This window comes from Mauremys reevesii, linkage group 10, assembly GCF_016161935.1.
Source record: "Mauremys reevesii isolate NIE-2019 linkage group 10, ASM1616193v1, whole genome shotgun sequence".
Classification (NCBI taxonomy): domain Eukaryota; kingdom Metazoa; phylum Chordata; order Testudines; family Geoemydidae; genus Mauremys; species Mauremys reevesii.
The window spans coordinates 24,376,255-24,394,868 of record NC_052632.1 but is presented as its reverse complement, the minus strand read 5'-3'; the positions used below and the strand labels follow the sequence as shown (position 1 = coordinate 24,394,868).

The following is an 18,614-nucleotide window of genomic DNA, read 5'->3' as shown; positions in this document are numbered from 1 at the left end:
CCGCCTTCTCCTTTGAAGCTTTCCAACACAACCCCATTTCCCCTCTATGCCCTCTGCATAGCCCCCCATATTTTCATCTCCCGAGGATCTCAAAAAGGACAGGAGAGAAGTTGTGCTCTGACAAACAATAGGGAGTTTGTCAAATTGGAGCTCTACCTCTTTGCTTATCCATGTCCCGTTTTGTTTCCCACCCTCTGTGGCTCTGCTACCTGGTACACTAAGAGAGCACAGTATTTCTGCACTGAGGCATCAGTGCTTCAAAGACACCTAATGGCACTGCTGCAAGGGAGCTGATAGGGTGTGTGTGCCCATGTGAGGGCCTATAAGCATGGAGTGGAGCTATAGGGATTGAATGAGGTTTATGGGAACTATGTGAGTAGCATGGGAGGAGTAGGGCTGTGCAGGGACTTCAGTTAGGGAATCCACTGTCTCTGTGGCAAGGACTGGAGTTTGAAGTGCCAACCAAATCTTAAAACACAGAATTTGCAAAGTTGGACTTTGTGCATGCTCAAATATATGCTAATGAGGAAGCGTAGCATTCTGAGGCCTTTACCATGAGATCTTCCTCTAGCAGCCAATACATGGTCTGTCATCCAGAAATTAAGACCAGTTAAACTATCAGTAGAAATCTCTTTGGGTGATATTTAATAATTGTTGTTATTGTAGTGCCTAGATGGCCCAAACAAGATTGGGTCCAATTAGAATACAGTCCCTGTCCCAAGAAGGTTACCATATAAATAGATGATGCCTTGTCAGACATATGATGGGAAGGGAAATAGAGGCACAGAAAGGTGAAGTGACTTACTCAAGGTCATGCAGCAGACCAGTGGCAGAACTGGGAATAGAACACAGACCTGCTGAGTCCCAGTTCAGTGCTTTGTCAACTGGACCTCTCTGCCTCTCAGTGGAAGCTATCTACAAGGTAATGGGGCACATCTTCCAAAATGTGCATGCGCATTTTGGAATGCCCAATTTTAAATACCCTATCCCAATTCATATGTATGTCCCGGTTTCCATATATATAAAGCATGTGCAAACCTCAGCTTGTATGCATGTATTTGCACAACTAGATTGGGTGCATGAATTTGGGCATGCACATTTTTTGAAGTTAGCTTCATAATATAAATCGGAAATTTGCCCTATTTAATCTTTTTATAAATAGGTTGAATAGGATAAATATTTTTTCCAATTTGTATTATGAAGCTAAGACCATTCTTGGTAAGTTTTATTAAATGAGTTTTAACAGTGAGATGATTCACACAGTTAATGCAAAACCCCAGATGGTAAAATATAATAAAATTTTGATTTAATGTCTAGGAATCCATTATCCAAAGCGGGGTCAGGTCTCTCAATATCTTGAAAAGTCCTTGGATTATCCAGATTTATCTATGTTCCATCATGATGTCTGGATAACTGAGGACATACTGTTGAGTCTAATCAAGTGTATGGTTAGGGTGTAGGTTGCTTCTAGTATGATCAATGCAATGAGTGTCTAAATAAAAGCATCCTCACATTATCGTATCCTAGTGATAAAGTATTTGGATTCTGATGTTTCTTAGAGGGATGTTAAACATTGAAGTTTAATACATTTGAAGAATGTTTATTCAGGAATGATTTGGCTTTTGAAATTGTTTGATATTACTGAAGAAAAGTGGACTCCATGTTTTTAATCCCACATTAATTGAAGATTTCTTTGTACTACAGCTGAATGCAGCAAAGATGATGTGGCGTCAATGGTAGAAACTTCTCATGCTGCCTTGGAGGAAACCCAGGCAGTTTCTGAGGTATATTATATATTGTATAGCTCAAAGACTTAAATGAACCCCACCTTATAATGCCAAGCAGTATTTTTAAGACACAAAAAAATAAAGATGTTATTATTCCTCTTTTGCTCCTAAAGCATTAACTACTTTCTGTTTTTAAAATGCTCTACTTCCTGTATGTCTGTTTGAATAACCTCTTTTTATATTACTGATTTTTTTAGGTAAAGAAAGAAAGATTGCCTGATCACGGTTCCTGTATTGGGGCTATTAGTGATGATTCTGACATTGTTACCCTTGAAACACCTAAAGTAGAAGAAATTGGAACGCAGGAAGAAACTGCAATTGTTGATGAGGAAGCTCAAGGTTCAGATGATTTTAACATGGGTTCTTCCTCCAGCAGCCAGTACACATTCTGTCAACCAGAAACTGGTAAGAGTGTTAACTGCAGAGGAACTATGTACAAATGGTACAAAAAAAGGCCAGGCTTGGGATCTCCTTTAGTGACTAAATTAGGAGAGCCTTATTTCCTGCTTGTATAGTTCTCTTTGGGAAACTTCTCAGTCTGTATGAAAACATATCCCAAATGTCTGCAGATTTCATACTCTTGATCTCATACTTTGCGCTAGCATAAGCTTTATGGTACTTTTCAAAAGTACTGCTAAATTAGAAGCGTTTATAGGAATGTGAAATGCATGCTGGCTAAAATACAAAATATATTACTGACATGTTTTAGAGGATTTATATGATTTTTTTTACCTTTCATGCTTCAGATTTCTTACTTAGAAATCTTTTATATTTCCTTTTGGAATTGTGTTGATTTGCCAAAGAGCTGAGATAGATGGAATTATATCTCAGTAACCAATTAAGTATCATACGTTGATGTTTGGGGCATAAAAGACTAATAACAATGTCATGCCACAAATGGACTCTCTTGCCCCTTATACTGCACTATGTATAATATCTTGTAGAGGAGTTGAAGCTCTTATTAATTTGTACAAATGTCACACAGTATGATATGTAGGAAGAAGGGTATGAAACTACAGCGAAGTTTGGGGTTTTTTTTACATTTGTCTTCTCCCTGACTACCTTTTTCTCTAGTTTCATGTGCTTCCTTCTTGCTCCATTATCCTGCTTACTTGTGTTGCGTTCTCTTACTGCCTCTTCTCTTACTCATTCCCTGTCATAACACACATTTATACTGCTTCCAAGTGAGGGGGAAGGATAGCTCAGTGGTTTGATACTCATTGGCCTGCTAAACCCAAGGTTGTGAGTTCAGTCCTTGAGGGGACCATTTAGGGAACTGGGGTAAAAATCTGTCTGGGGATTGGTCCTGCTTTGAGCAGGGGGTTGGACTAGATGACCTCCTGAGGTCCCTTCCAACCCTAATATTCTATGACTCAGGTTAGGGTTGCCAACTTTCTAATGGCACAAAACCGAAAAACCCTTGCTCTGCCCCGCCCCTTCTCCGAGGCCGTGCCCCTGCTCACTCCATCCCCCCTTCCTCAGTCACTTGCTCTCCCCCACCCTCACTCACTTTCATGAGGCTGGGGCAGGGGTTTGGGGTGTGTGTGCAGGCTCTGGCTGGGCATGTGAGTTCCCAGCCAATGGGAGTTGCAGAGCCAGCGCTTGAGGTGGGGGCAGTGTGCAGAGCCCCTGTGCCTAGGAGCCGGACATGCATGCTGGGTCTCTGGGAGCCACACACGTGAGGCCAGGCAGGGCAGGGCCTTTCCCCGCCGCGCCACGCCACCGACTTTTAGTGGTCTGTCAGCAGTGCTGACCGACCCACCCCACCTTCCTTTTTCCTTTTGGTCAAAAACCAAAACCAGAAACCCCCCTACCCTATTATTAGCCCTGTATCCCCTTCTTAGTATTAAGCTGTAATTTGGAAAGTAACATACGAGAAGGAATGACTTTCAAAATCACTGCTTTAACTTGGGAGCAGAGAATGTGTATTGAGTAGGTACGTGTATGCCATATCTTTGTGCTTATAAATGTCCATATGCATCAAAAGATTGACAAACAGTCCAGTGTCAAAATCTGACCCATTTGTGACTGTTAATAAAGGTGTCATCAACTTTTTAAAATCTTCCACATTATCTGATTTTATTTTCTGTTATCTTGATTTTTCCTTTTATGATAAATTCTAAAATCTTTCTTCTGTTTTGATATATAAAAGAAGGTTGGTGGGAGAAGCTGAGGAAGATTCCAGAATGTGTAAGGGGATGGGGTGATGACCTGAAAGAGCATGTGTCTGGCAGCCATCCTTTCCAAGGTGGTGTGACTACATTTGATCAGCTTGTATAAAGTTGACTGCTTGTGCCTAGCATGGAGTGCTTTTAAAGTATTAATGCCTACCTGACTTGCTGTTATAGTGGTAATGTTCCAAACAGGTGCTCAAAACCTGTCTACATTACAGATTTTGGCTAAGCTTTTAGGCTCTATTTGTCTGATTTGCTTTTCAAAAAATAACCTGTACCTTAATTTGGAATGAGCATCAATAAAAGCAATATTTTAATATATTTGCTTAACCGGTTAGTTGGATGGCTGCTGTTGGAGTCTAAATGTATCTATAGCCGTAGAGAGACGTTCTTCCATGTTTAATTTAAATGATTGCAAACAGTGCATTAAATTGATTGTGCACTGAAGTAAAGTGTGTTGAGCATGTTTGCATTGTTTGGAAAGCCATTTGTAATTTTAGCAGTTGGCATGAAGAAATTCTACCTTTTTTCTTTACGTTAATGGTAATACATGGCATCCAAGTGTGAACTCTTCATTGCTTGTCTAAATTCTGGTTGAGTTTTATGCTGTGAGCAGTCAGGACAACTGGCTTCCCCAAGGCAGGGACTTGGGCCAAGTATATATTAGAAGATGCTTGCCAGAATAGGTATATCAGCAAACCCTCCTAATGTAGACACGGCTTATGCTGGCAAAAAAAGGACTTTTGTCAGTATAGCTTATACTGGTTCCCTGTGTGAAATAAGGCATAGCCACAAAAGCATTTGTATGCTAGTAAAAAACACTAGGGCTTTAGCCAGTACAGAAATGTCACCAAAAAATCAGCCTAGTATTGACATTACTGTGCTGTCAAAAGTTTCTAAGGGCTGGTCCACACTAAGAAGCGGGATCGAACTAGGGTACGCAAATTCAGCTACGTGAATAGCGTAGCTGAATTCGAAGTACCCTAGTTCGAACTACTCACCCGTCCAGACGCCGCAGAATCGAAGTCCGCGGCTCCAAGGTCGAATCCGCCACCGCCGTTTGCAGTGGTGGAGTACCGGAGTCGACCGCGGCGCTTCCGGAGTTCGAACTATCACGTCCACATTAGACGCGATAGTTCGAACTCCGAGAAGTCGAACTCACCGCGTCGACCCGGCTGGTAAGTGTAGACTAGCCCTAATATAGATCTGGCCTTTATGATCATAACCAGAAAATGATATTTAGGATTTCCTCTAAGGATCATACTTTATCCACTATCTTTCTGTGGGTATTTTGCAGTATGGCACTATACTGAATCCTCATAGCTATTGTAGGAAGGTGTCATTCTTATCTGAGGTAGTGCTATTGAAAATTTGCCATTAAGTGCTTTTGTTGGTGCTTTAAATAACTTCAAGTGTTATAGCTGTTTCTCCTTTCTTTCTGATGGTCTTTTTTTCGCACAAAAAAACCAGACACCTGAAGCTGACCTGTGCCAGCTGATTTGGGCTTACAGGGATCAGGCTGTGGGGCTGTTTCAGTGCTATGTAGACTTTCTGGCTCGAGCTGGAATCTGAGCACTAGGGCCCTGCGAGGTGGGAGGGTTCCAGAGCTTGGGCTCCAGCCGGAGCTAGGAAGTGTACACTGCAGCCTGATCCCAGTCCAAGCTGGCTGGCATGGGCCAGCTGTGAGTGTCTAGTTGCTGTATAGATATACCCTAAGAGTACATTATTCCTCTGAACAGTTTATTTTCCGCATGTGTAAGCTTCCTCTGCTAGCTGAACCAACTTTGAAAATACTAAGTATTATTTTTTCTAGCCATTTATTATCTTGTGAAATATTCCTTTTGTAAGTGTGTACATACAGAACATGTGCATTTGTGTCTGAGCTCCTAGTTCAAATACTTTTTCTCATCTGATTGAGCCATTTCTGAATGCTTGCTTTCCCTGTCCTCAGTTGTTGAAGTGCATATCTACTTAAATGATCCATTCTATAAAAGACCTTCTTTGTTAAATTTAAATTGATTTAAAAGTGTCTGCACTTCAGGATAAGCTGCCTACATGGTTGAACTGAATTTAAATTCCTGTTTTCCTACCCATGCATATAAAAATTGTTCAGTCAGGGATATAAACTGGAACGTATTATCTAATGAGGGGAAAATTCTCTTTCACAATCTAACATGCTACTTTTCCACGGAAGTCCAAAATAGTATATCTTAGTATTCCAGATATTACTATTTTGTAATCTGCCTCAGGGTAGGCCTGATTGGCCCTGCTCTTTATATCTGAAAAATCAGGATCTGGGTTTTATTTTCAGTGAGGAAACTTAAATTATAATGCTTGGTCTGATTATTGCTGTCATTGCTTGGCATTCTTGTCTATTCAGTGAGATTTGCATGTTTTTGCTTAATTGTGTGGTTGTTACAGTTGTGAAATTATATGTTGACTCATATTAGCCCCACAAAGATATTTTAATTCGACTTTTATATTTGTGGCCTTAATGCCAACACCTGTTTGTTTAACTAGGAGAAGAACCACAGAGATACTTGCATCGTATTGTCAGTGGTATTCTGGCAAGAGGCAATAAATGTTTATGCTTATGCATACTGTGATGGGTTAGATCACAGAACCCCCCTTGGGAGCTGCCACCCGATGTGCCAAGACTACTTCTACTCCTGCCTTCCCTGCCAGCTCAGGACCCCAGCACCCTGTCTTGCTGAGCCAGACATGCCCATCTGCTCCAGTGCAGACCCAGGGTCTGAATTACTTGCTCCAACCTGCAGGTTTATCTGAAAGCAGCTAACAGAAGTGTTCCTGTCTTTAACACGCAGATGCCCAACTCCCAAAGGGGGTCTAAACCCAAATAAATCTGTTTTACCCTGAATAAAGCTTATGCAGGGTAAACTCATAAATTGTTCGCCCTCTGTAACACTGATAGAGAGATATGCACAGCTCTTTGCTCCCCCAGGTATTAATACGTACTCTGAGTTTAATAAAATCACTTTTTAGTTATTAATTAATACAGAAAGTAGGATTTAAGTGGTTCCAAGTAGTAACAGACCGAACAAAGTAAGTCACCAAGCAAAATAAAATAAAATGCGCAAATCTATGTCTAATCAAACTGAATACAGATAACATCCTCACCAGTTCCAGAATGCTCCCTTTTACAGACTAATCTCCTTTTAGCCTGGGTCCAGAAATCACTCACACCCCTTGCAGTCACTGCCCTTTGTTCCAGTTTCTTCCAAGTATCCTGGGGGGTGGAGAGGCTCTCTCTTTAGCCAGCTGAGGACAAAATGGAGGGGTCTCCCAGGGGTTTAAATAGATTTTCTCTTGTGGGTGGAGGCCCCCTCCTCACTCCTATGCAAAGTCCAGCTCCAAGATGGAGTTTAGGAATCACCTGGGCAAGTCACATGTCCATGCATGACTCACAGTTTTTACAGGTAGCATCCATTGTTTACATGCTACCTTGAAAGTCCTCAACTAGACTTCTTATGTGGATTGGAGCATTCCAAGATCCATTGTCCTTTAAGTGTTTCTTGATTAGGTACTTAATTTCAACATTCCTTTCTCCAGGAACTGACCAAATGCTCTACTAAGGTTATTTAGAAATCAAGCCAGTACATGGCCAACTTTCATAACGTCAAATACAAAAATGATACCTGCATGCAAATAGGATTAATACATTTAGTAGATCATAACCTTTACAGAGATATGTTACATGGCATAGGTAGCATAAAACACATTCTAAGCATATTTCCATAGACCCTTATGGGAGGTATCGTCACACATACGTAGTAAACAAATGATAAAATCTAGTACTGTATACGTGCAAAAAGACTTAAACAGTTGCTATCCTCTGATAACATTTCTTTCACTACGAATCCTGTCTCCTCAAATCTTGGTGGCAAAATGTGTGATTGGCAGCAAGTGTTTTGGTTCCAGGGTGCTGGATAAAGCAATCTTTGTGGAGCTCCAGGCCTTGTATGCCCTTAGAACTATGGGGTTCTTTCACCTGCTGCCTCTGATCTGTGGTTACACAGACCCAACTGCTGAGCCTTCTCCTTTCCTATGCAGTAGTGGTTGAAAAGTGGCTTTTTGGGGAAGTGTGAAAAGATTGTGGTAAAGAGGTATGATAGCTATTCAAAGTAAGTGGAAAAAAATTAAATAAGGTTTCTGGAATAGAAAGCTATTTGTATTAAGTACTTTATAATCTGCATATATTTTTATATACTAAATGTTCAGTTCCTGTGTCTGCAAGTGTTTCCATGAAGTGGTCTTTGGGTGTAGAGGGTTGAGTGCATTGCTTTAGAGACTATAATAAAACCATATCAACTAGCATGTGTTATATTTTGGTAGACCTCTGTGCTAGCAGCTTCTGTTCTTTTGCAGTAAGCAGTTTTTATATATGAGAGAGTTATATATTTAACAGTTCAGATTTTTTCATGTTTCACAAGAATGTGCAATGGGAATGGAAATGAAATTTTTCACTTTCTAACTTTTATAATCATATTCCATTGTTTTGTTTTAAAAGGTACAATTGGCCTAGGAATGTAAAACTTTCTAATAAATGGAATTCTCAGGCTTGGGAACTGTCAGGCTGTAAGATGAAACAGCTTGTTTTTACCACGGTGGTGTCTTGATTCTTTACTTGTTTCAATAAATTGGAGATTTTAATCAAAGATGGCATTCTAAATAAAAAAGGAGCTTTTTCTATCTGACAGTTTGTGCAGTAAATGATGTACTGTGTTTTCCAACTCTAAGTGCCAAAATATACTTTTAGTGGGTATGGTAGATAAATTTTTAATTAACTCCAGTATAGTCCAGAAAACTGCAGATGTTTCATAATTCTTTTGTTATAGAGTTGTGTTCACTTTTCAGTTTTTCCACCTCAGCCTAGTGATGATGAATCAAGTAGTGACGAAACAAGCAATCGATCCAGTCCCACACTGAGGAGACGGCGTGCAAAGAAGAGGCTTGTCTCGAACTCTGAATCTGAGGGCGGGGCACCTAGTGAACAGGAAACTGAACCTCCCAAAGAACAGCAACAGAAACGCCAATTCAGTAGTGGCCTGAACAGATGCATTATACTAGCTTTGGTGATAGCAATCAGCATGGGATTTGGACACTTCTATGGTAAGTACGTGAAATTTGAGTAGAATCACATAATTGACAGCTGGTGTACAAAATGTACATTTGACTTACCAGTATATTGTGATTCAGATTTTTCATTCAACATATTTATTCATGTCATAGGCTCCTTAGTGTTTTTTCTATTATTCCTTCAGAAGTACAGATTGTACTAACAAGTACCTTTGATTCCTAAAAGTTTTGTCCAATACTTTATTAACTCGTATGATACAAGCTTATGGCACTGTTAAATATAAATCATATTAATATAACTTCGAAGGTCTCTACCTTATCCTTACAGTAGCTGTTCTTCTTTTATCTTGTTAGATCTTGCAGAAAGGAAATGTCTTGCTCTGTTCATAAAGCACCGTGTACATTTACTTGACTAAATTATTTAGAGTGACTAGATGTCCTGATTTTATAGGGACAGTCCTGATTTTTGGGTCTTTTTCTTATATAGGCTCCTATTACCCCCCACCCCCTGTCCTGATTTTTCACACATGCTGTCCGGTCACCCTACAATTATTAGCAGGGATCCTAGAAATCCGTTTGACACAGAAAAACACAGAATTTTTACAGAGAATCTTTAGTTTTTACATTTTGTGAAAAAATAAAATCACATAACGTGGAACCCCAATTATCTGATCTAATTGGGACTGGGGCCAGATCAGATAATCAGAAATTTGGATAATTAAAAGAATGAACAGGGCCCTGTCTGTCAGCCCCAGGAGGTGGCAGGGCTCCAGCTGTCATCTTAAAAATTGTAAATATATCAATAAAACATTGTTCAGCTGATACCTATATATATATTATGGCTAGGGAAACTAAAGTTCAGCATTTCATTTTAATAATGGAAAAAAGTGGATTTTTATGTTTTTTTGTAGCAGAGAATTTGTTTTTATCATGGAAAACTAGGATCCCTGTTTATTAGTAGTAATACTTTGGATTTATTCACCTTCTTAATCCTTTACTTCCTTATGTTAGTCTTGTGGTAACCCTTATTGTTGCTGGCAATATACTGGAAGACATTTCTGGCCTTCATCCAGTAATTCGTCAGTTGCTGAATGAGAGAACTAGATACTGTATACTTTTATTGAACAATTCAGAATCTCTCTCCCCTTTTACCTTTTGTTTGGAGGACAAAATATTAAGTAGCCCTTGAAAATGTACCATAACTCTCAATGCAATTTCTCAGTGTATTGATGGAATCCAGTGCAGCAGCAGCTTCTCTCTGGCTTCTTAGTACAGTGTCTAAGGTTGATTCTTTTCTGTCCAATTTCAAACCTGAGCAGTAGAGGAACAACAGAATAGATGGTAACTACCTGTGTTATCAAAATAGCTAAGTGCAGAGCTCAACAGCTTTCCATATCTGCCTAACACAATGGAGACCCAATCCTGGGCATGGCTTTTGGGTGCTATTAATATAAATATTAAATAATGGGGTAATGAGGACTTTTGTATTCATTGTATGATATTTATAGTCTGTTATGAAAATATGATGCCACACTAAAATAATTCGGTTTCAAAATGGGAATGTATATTATTTTTTTTATTGGACTTGATTTTGATTAGAACTACATAAATTTTAACATTTAGTATAAACCTTTCAAAATTAATTTACCCTTGAACATATTTTTTTTTGTTCTCAGGTAAACCTGAAGGTAAGAAATAGTGAGTGCCATGTGGAGGATGCTGTGCTTGAAATCAGATTGATTGATTTAAAAAATATATATGGTTGTGTAATCAAGGCTTCACAATTACTACTATGTTCAGGATTATATGACTAGTAACTCAGTCATATAAAATACTTCTGTGTAGAGCTTGCAGGCCTTTTCAGCTATTTAACAGGAAAACAAATGTATAGTGTCTGTTCGTATGGTTGAGGCAGTGTGGTCCAGTGGAAGCCTGAGTTCCTTTCCAGTCTGGGCCAGCCTTCTGCTTTCAAAGCTTGGTCAAGTCACTTCGTATCGCTCTTCTTCGGTTTCTCCAGCCATAAAATGGGGATTATGATATTTGCCTACCTTTATAAAGCACTTTGAGATGTATGGATAAAAAGCACTGACTATTATTATTATTATTTTTATTTATATAGTAAAGACCATATTTTCAAATATTTATTTTTTCCTCATTGAATCCATGGCTTTAGATAGAAGTTGTCATTGATGACATATTTTTCTCTAATCCAGCAGAAATTACGCTATTTTTTAAAAGTGAAAGCTCCTCATGCTCACATAGTTTAACTCAACCACTCCTTCTCCAGTGTTTCTGCCTCAACAGAGTGGGAAATGTTTACTGTTTTGCTCACTCTGAAAAGGTTTTTACAAGGGATTCCTTTTCTCTGGGAAGTGATGTTCTCTTTATATTTTCCAGGACTTAAGCATTTGGACTGGAGAGAAGCACTTCACAACATCCTTTTAATGTCAGGTTAATTGTAGTTTGAGAGGGTCACTTTTGTTTCTAGACACATAGTCACTTCTTTCAGAGTAGCAGCTGTGTTAGTCTGTATCTGTTCTTTTTATAGTCACTTCTCTGTTTGAAGTTGACTGATTTTGTGCTTGTTCACTGTTTTATTACTTGTTCTTTGTGGCTTGTGGTCACTACTATCTACTCCACCTGAATTATAATTTCTAGAGAAGTGGAGCTAACGAGAGTGGCAAAACTAGTTTTCTTGCAATTGTAGTTTCTCCTAGAAGTAAGCAATTGTTCTCAACAACACTCATAGATTCATATTGGGAGAGGAGGAATATTCTGTATATGCTTGGTTTAAGATGGGATTCTCTTGTCTTTAAGTCAGGACATGGGAGAATGTTAAATGAGGCTAAAATGTCACAGTTACCTCAATAGTTCTTTAGTTCTTTAAATTGTAATAATAGTAAAACATGAAAGGAGGAGCTTTGTTTCAAAAAAGGAACTCTACATGCATTCCACTGGATTGGACAGAAATAGCCCATACTTTGTTACTTCAGTCCAGAACAGTGGATCCAATGCAGAAGAAATTAAAATTAGAGATTTTTTTTAAAAACCCTAATATTATCCTATGGACTTTTTATTTAATAACTAAGCTAGCATCAAAGCCAACATACACAAATTCTATATTTTGTATGTGCATTGAGACTTCCAGGTAAAAGGGAGTGCAGGAGAATGCTAATTACTAAAGAAAATATTATATTACTTAATAGTGAATATGTAGCTACTAAGAATGAAGGCAGATATTGGAAAAACATAGGGGAAAAATAACAGACACTTGAATGATGAGAAGATGGATAATTAATTAGCATGTGCTCAATTCTGTCACCTTTGGTTTTGCAAGTAAGGATTGCAAGATTGGGTCCTATGTGAAGCTATTCAGATTGCTTTATAACCTGTTTAAGAATTGTGTGTGTAGGGGGTGTTTAGTTTACTTTTTGGGGTTTTTTGTTTTGCATGAATGTTAATATAGCATGCAAATATCCAGGTAATTATTAATATAGCATTGCTTGACAATGTGAAGCTATAATTTCAAAACATGTAATGTGGATTTGTTTAATTTCTTTTATTGTGTCAGTTTTTCATTTTACTAAAATGTACATATAACATTTTTTGCATAGCTTCTGGTTGATTATATTTAAATATAGATATTTTCTAGTTAATATCATTCCATCTGTTTAGCATTAAAAAATGTTTGCTTTTATCCAAACACATAAGTATAGCAAAGTTGCTTGTACTGATGTGTTTGAAATTGTTGCTGCAAACAACAGAATCAGTATATAACAATTATAAGACTATACAATTATAAAACTAGACAGAACAGAATACAATATCAGAATGTTCCTTCATTTGCCAGGAAACTAAAGACATCATCTGATAGTTTGACTCTCAGTAGTTAGAGATGGAAATGACCTAACAGTTTTGTCTTTGTAGGTACAATTCAGATCCAGAAACGTCAACAATTGGTAGAAAAGACACATGAAGATGAACTAAATGGTATGAAAGATGACCTTTACCAGTGCCAACGAGAGCAAGGAGTTAAAGCAGACTATAAGGTGGGGGTAGGTGTGATCTTTTAATTACAATTCATTGGGGAATATTACCTCCTCATGTGTGTACCTTACATTAATGTTGAATCTGTTATTTCTATATGTTGAGAGAATGCTTTATCCCTAAGAACAATGGAATCCACTCTTTTCTACAGATAACTCAGCTGTATTTTTTATTGGACCTTTATTTGACGTTTAATTTACGTCTCAACAGTACACATATATAATAAATATTTTTCTTCAGAAATTCTCTTAAATTCATACATAACATTATTGTAAACTGAAAAAAGGGTTTTTTTTTAACCTATTGCCAAAACTTTGTAATTTGATCAAATTTTCAGAGTAAAATAGCTTTTTGAAGTAACAGGAGTCACAGAGCGAATAATTCAGTTAGCAGTATATTGATTACAGGTAATGATGCATGGGACAGAAGTAAGGTGAGCTCTAAGAGCCTAGTTGGGCTACGTTTTTTTTGTAAAGTTAACAGCCCTACATTTTATTTGTAAACTGAGCAAACCTGAAATGGAATCAGTGAGACACAATAAACATGGCATCATACATTTTTAATTCCTCACCCTGTTTTGGATAAGGGGAGAGCAGGGTTTGATTTTCTTATTCACTACTCTAGTATCTCTTGACCAGGTGGATGAGGAAAGTAACCGGAAGACGTGGTCGGAATAATATTGGCCCCTTTGAGCCATTTGCCAATTGCATTTACATCCTGGGGATCTGGCTAGATTCCCCACATCTATTAGAAGAGCAGATAGCAGCAACAACTAGGCTGACTCTTTTTCATTATCACACAGCCATAAAATTGTGAACAATTTTTTGGATGTAGACCTTGAAGTTATATTTATCCCTTTGTCACCCTGACAGAGTACTGTAGTGTGTTTTGCATGGGATTACATTTTAAATCCATCCAGACATGGAAGCTGATGCAGAATCCAGCAATCTGCTTGTTAAGTGGTTGTTCTTGCGAGCACATTAACCTCTATGATCTGTAATGTCTGCCTATTGGTTGAAGTTGACTTCAAGATATTGGTTATTCTTTGAGTGATGGTCCTTATGGGTATTCACTATGGGTGCATATGTACTCCATGTGTCTGAGACTTGACAGTATTTCATCAGAATTGCTAAAGAGTGGAGGCCTGGATTCCCAACTCTCTGCTCCTTTGTGATATATACCCCAGCAACCCAGAGGAAAAATTCCAAGCTGCTCCTTTGCAAACGCTATCCTGCCTCTCAGTCCTTCTATCATCAACGGCCCTGTGAGCCCCCTCGGAAGCATCAGAGGGTACACTCTTTGGATGGCTGGAGAGCGTTAACTTTCTGTTTACAAAGGACAAGGCCTTTTAGAAAGTCCCTGAGGCTATTTATATCCATCTCTGAAAGAATGAAAGGAGAAACGATTTCCTTGCAAAGACTCTTGAAATGGATTTTGGGGTTTAGTTTCATCTGCTGTGAGCTTATGGAGGCCCTTCTGCTCAGTGTCAGGATCCACTCAGCCAGAGCACAAGCAGCCTCAGTGGCTTCCCTGCAGGGAGTTCCCCTCTCAGAAATCCGTTGAGTGGCGATTTGGGACTGCATTCACATCTTTACTAGGCATTACACCTCCTTTGGTTCACCAATCCTAGAATCTGTGGTGTAGCATTCTTCCTTGCAGCTTCCCCTCCACAGTGAGTACTGCTTGGGAGTCACCCAAGCTGCCCCTTATGTTCTCAGTGGCATAGGGCGTGAGTGCAGCCAAACGCCGCAACTGAAAAATCTTCTGGTTTCAGGCACACGGAGAACATACAGTAGAACCTCAGAGTTACGAATTGATCAGTCAACCACATTTGGAACTGGAAATACACAATCAGGCAGCAGTAGATACAAAAAATAAAAAGCAAATACCATACAGTACAATACATAGACTACTAAAAAATGAAGGGAAAGCAGCATTTTTCTTCTGCATAGCAAAGTTTCAAAGCTGTATTAAGTCAACGTTCAGTTGTAAACTTTTGAAAGAACCACCATAACATTTTGTTCAAAGTTACGAACATTTCAGTTACGAACAACCTCCATTCCTGAGGTGTTCATAACTCTGAGGTTCTACTGTATGAATCACCCATGGGGATCACACATCTTGAAACACTCCAGGTACTATAAGACAAGTAACCTCCATTTTTAATGTCTAGAACTCTGTACTTTCTGAAAATGAGGCCCCTGTAGTATTGCCAAAATGAAACATCTTTTAAATAATGTTTAACTTAACTACGCATCCAAAGATAAAGCCAATAAAATATTATGCTTTAGTATATGAGCTTATTCTTGCAGTTGTTAGGAAGAATTTGCACCACAATACCAGATGGAGCATTACATAGGTATATATAGGTGTCTGGGTTTCCTGAAACAGATTGTGGATGTTTTCACCTTCCTCTGAAGCATCAAACACTTAAAGCTAAGATTATGTCATGGAGGTCATGGAAGTTCCAGAGACCTCCCTGACATTTTCCGCTTCAGTAATGGGCCTGGAGCTGTCAGCCAAGGACCCTGCAGCTCCCAGCAGCCATGGGTGGCAGCAGAGACCCTAGAGCTGCAGCAACAGTGGGGACAAGATCCCCCTCCCTCCCCATTTTGTCAATTATTTTTAGTAAAAAGTCAGGGCCAGGTCATGGGCTTCTGTGAATTTTAGTTTATTGCCCATGGCCTGTCTGTGACTTTTTACTAAAAATAACCGTGACAAAATCTTAGACCATTCCTAGAATCAGGATACCAGACTTGATTGACCAATAGTCATTCCAGTATAGCAAGTGGTTTAGGACTGTTATTCAGTGTACTGTATGTTCTAGAATCACACTCATGCTTTGTGACTAGTTGGATGATGCTATGAATTTTTAATCTTTTACCTTTTTCAAACTTAAATTGTATGAATTCTAAGATTAATAAATTTGCTTGTTCCTTTTTATTTGTTTTAGTCACTAAAACAAGACCTTGCAACATGTCTGATCTCTACTGAGGTAGAAAAGAAATCATTTGAATCTCAGAAAAAAAGTCTTACGGCAGAAAACCAGCACTTAAGGGAATCTCTGGAGAGGGAAGAAAAAGCTTTGGACTTGCTGCAGGAAGAGTTAAGAAAACTGAGAGAACAAATTAGAAACGTAGACGATAAAGGTACTAGTACAGAGTCAGTTGTCATGGAAAATAAAAAGCTTAAGGTACATTTGGAAGAGGAAAAGCAAAAAATACACAACTTTCTTAAGCAAAAGGAGACACTTTTTGCAGAAGCACAAATGTTGAGGAGAGAACTAGACAAAGAACGTCATATAACTGAAGCTCTAAGAGAAGAACTGGAGCAGTTAAGTTCTCATCAGACATCCGACAACACAGACACTGACAATACATTGAGGAAGAACGAAGAAATAGAAACTTTGCGGGGAAGACTAACAGAGCTGGAAAAGAAGCTAAACTTTGAACAACAACGCTCTGATTTGTGGGAAAAACTGTATGTTGAAGTGAAGGACCAAACCGAAAAACAGGAAGCTAATGAAAAAGGACAAGAGAAAGATGGTAAAGGAACAAGTAAGACCAAAAAGAAGTCCAAAGAATCATTTTTTGGCTCAGTTAAAGAAACTTTTGATGCCATGAAGAATTCCACAAAGGAGTTTGTAAGACACCATAAAGAAAAGATTAAACAGGCTAAAGAAGCAGTGAAAGAAAACCTCAAAAAATTCTCTGATTCTGTGAAGTCCACATTCAGACACTTCAAAGACACAACTAAAAACATCTTTGATGAAAAGAAGAAGTCTGGTGCTAAAAGATATGAGGCAAACAAAAAAGGTAAAACAGTTTATCAGGAATATAATACTCATGAGAATCCTTCTAAGCATACACACCATAGAGGGCCTAGTATGAAAAAAGAATTCAGAGAGGGAAGAAAAGAAAGATCAACTCACTTTACATTTGAAAAAGATACTAATTCACAGAAATGCATCAATAACCCAGAATGTAACAGAAAACGTCACTCTGTCCTAAAGGGCTGTTCTGGTATTTTTGAATGCGCTCATCAGGAATTTATTATCCTGTTTAACAAAGTACTGGACCCTATTAGGGCTGAAGAATTTAATCAGTTAATGCAAAAATATTTGCAGCAAGAAGTAGACAGTTTCCATCACTGGAGAGAACTAGAGAATTTCATCAATAAGTTTTTCCATAATGGGATCTTTATACATGACCAAATGCTGTTCACGGACTTCGTTAGTGATGTTAAGGATTATCTTGAGGACATGAAGGAGTACCAAAGTGACCATGAAGGAATGTTTGAGGATTTGGATAAATACATCTACAGATACTACTTTCATTATGATAATTCACCTCAGTATGGACCCAGGTTGGTTTTTATGTAATATTTCCTGAATTAAAATATAGTTTTTAAGGACACCAAAGGAATTAGTGTCATTGTTACAACAGGTGACCTTTTAACCCTAAAATGAGTGTGCTGGGATGTCTCATTGGGACAGATTTTATTGGCTGTTGGGGCAAGTGACATTAGCACAGATTCCACTGTACCTTTTACAGCTTTAATATGTGGAGGATTCCCTTAGAAAACAGTTGTTGATTAAGATTAAGCATTACTGCTTGGAGCAGCTGCTGAATGCAACAGCATGCCTGCTTACTGGCCTGAGCATCATCATTCATTCATGCCACCACAGATCTCCAGAGTCTTCTATCCTGGGCCATTCGCTCTAGCTGGTTCTTTTTTTCAGCGTTGTTGTAATCACTTTCTTCTCCTGCTTAAGTCCCTTCTTATTGATGATGCATTTTGCTTGGATTTTTAATAATTTTACTGAGTTATTCCACTTATATATTAAATTCTATTTCAACTGTTCTTAGCCTCTTGAGGAAAATAAGTCCATTTTGATCTGATGAGAGAGGCAAAGTTATGCTAATGTGTTTAAAAAAAGTTACACTCTCATTCTTCTTCCAGTAAACAGTAAGGCAGTAACAGAACTCTTTTCCCCTTACACTCTATAAAGCATATTTAACCTTTTTAGACCAAGAGCAGTTTTATATTAAACATTTAAATGTACTGTTTGTCTTCTGGACTGCTGTGCTACTCCCTTTCTCACTCATCTTTTTGTTATTTTTGAAGTAGTTTGCAATTTTTTTTTCTTATTGCAGTTTAACTTTCAGAGAACAACTTTAAGCTGTTTCTTTATTGGTAATAATGATCAAGGGGTAGTTTATAATTCCTGGCTTTGGCAAATGCACACATTTAACTTGCTGTATTTATTTATCTAGATTTTAATTTGCCTGTCACATTTCATTATTAAAACAGCTTTCTAATATTTTGATTTTTCATGACTTACTATATTATTGTTCTATGGTCTGAATGAGACTAAAACATCAGTTTACTGGTACAGGCATTTAATTTTTAAATGTATTTAGTGATTCTTCATTATTTATCTCTACTGGTAAGAATATTAGGCAAAGTAAGACTGTATAGCCTTTTGCTTCAGAAGTGGGATGTGAGA

General features: G+C 38.3%; 1 protein-coding gene across 11 annotated transcripts in view; it reads left to right on the top strand.

The window, feature by feature from the left end:
* CCPG1 (cell cycle progression 1) overlaps positions 1-18,614 on the top strand; it is a 68,347-nt gene that overhangs the window by 48,641 nt on the left and 1,092 nt on the right. For 8 of the 11 annotated variants that reach the window (XM_039491266.1, XM_039491271.1, XM_039491275.1 and 5 more), the window contains 6 exons: positions 1,705-1,784; positions 1,985-2,192; positions 3,940-4,035; positions 8,837-9,091; positions 12,986-13,113; positions 16,059-17,470. In XM_039491266.1, the coding sequence (XP_039347200.1) occupies positions 1,705-1,784; positions 1,985-2,192; positions 3,940-4,035; positions 8,837-9,091; positions 12,986-13,113; positions 16,059-17,470 (2,179 nt within the window). The remainder of the gene's footprint in view (positions 1-1,704; positions 1,785-1,984; positions 2,193-3,939; positions 4,036-8,836; positions 9,092-12,985; positions 13,114-16,058; positions 17,471-18,614) is intronic. The other 3 variants (XM_039491267.1, XM_039491269.1, XM_039491268.1) reach the window with 3 other exon arrangements.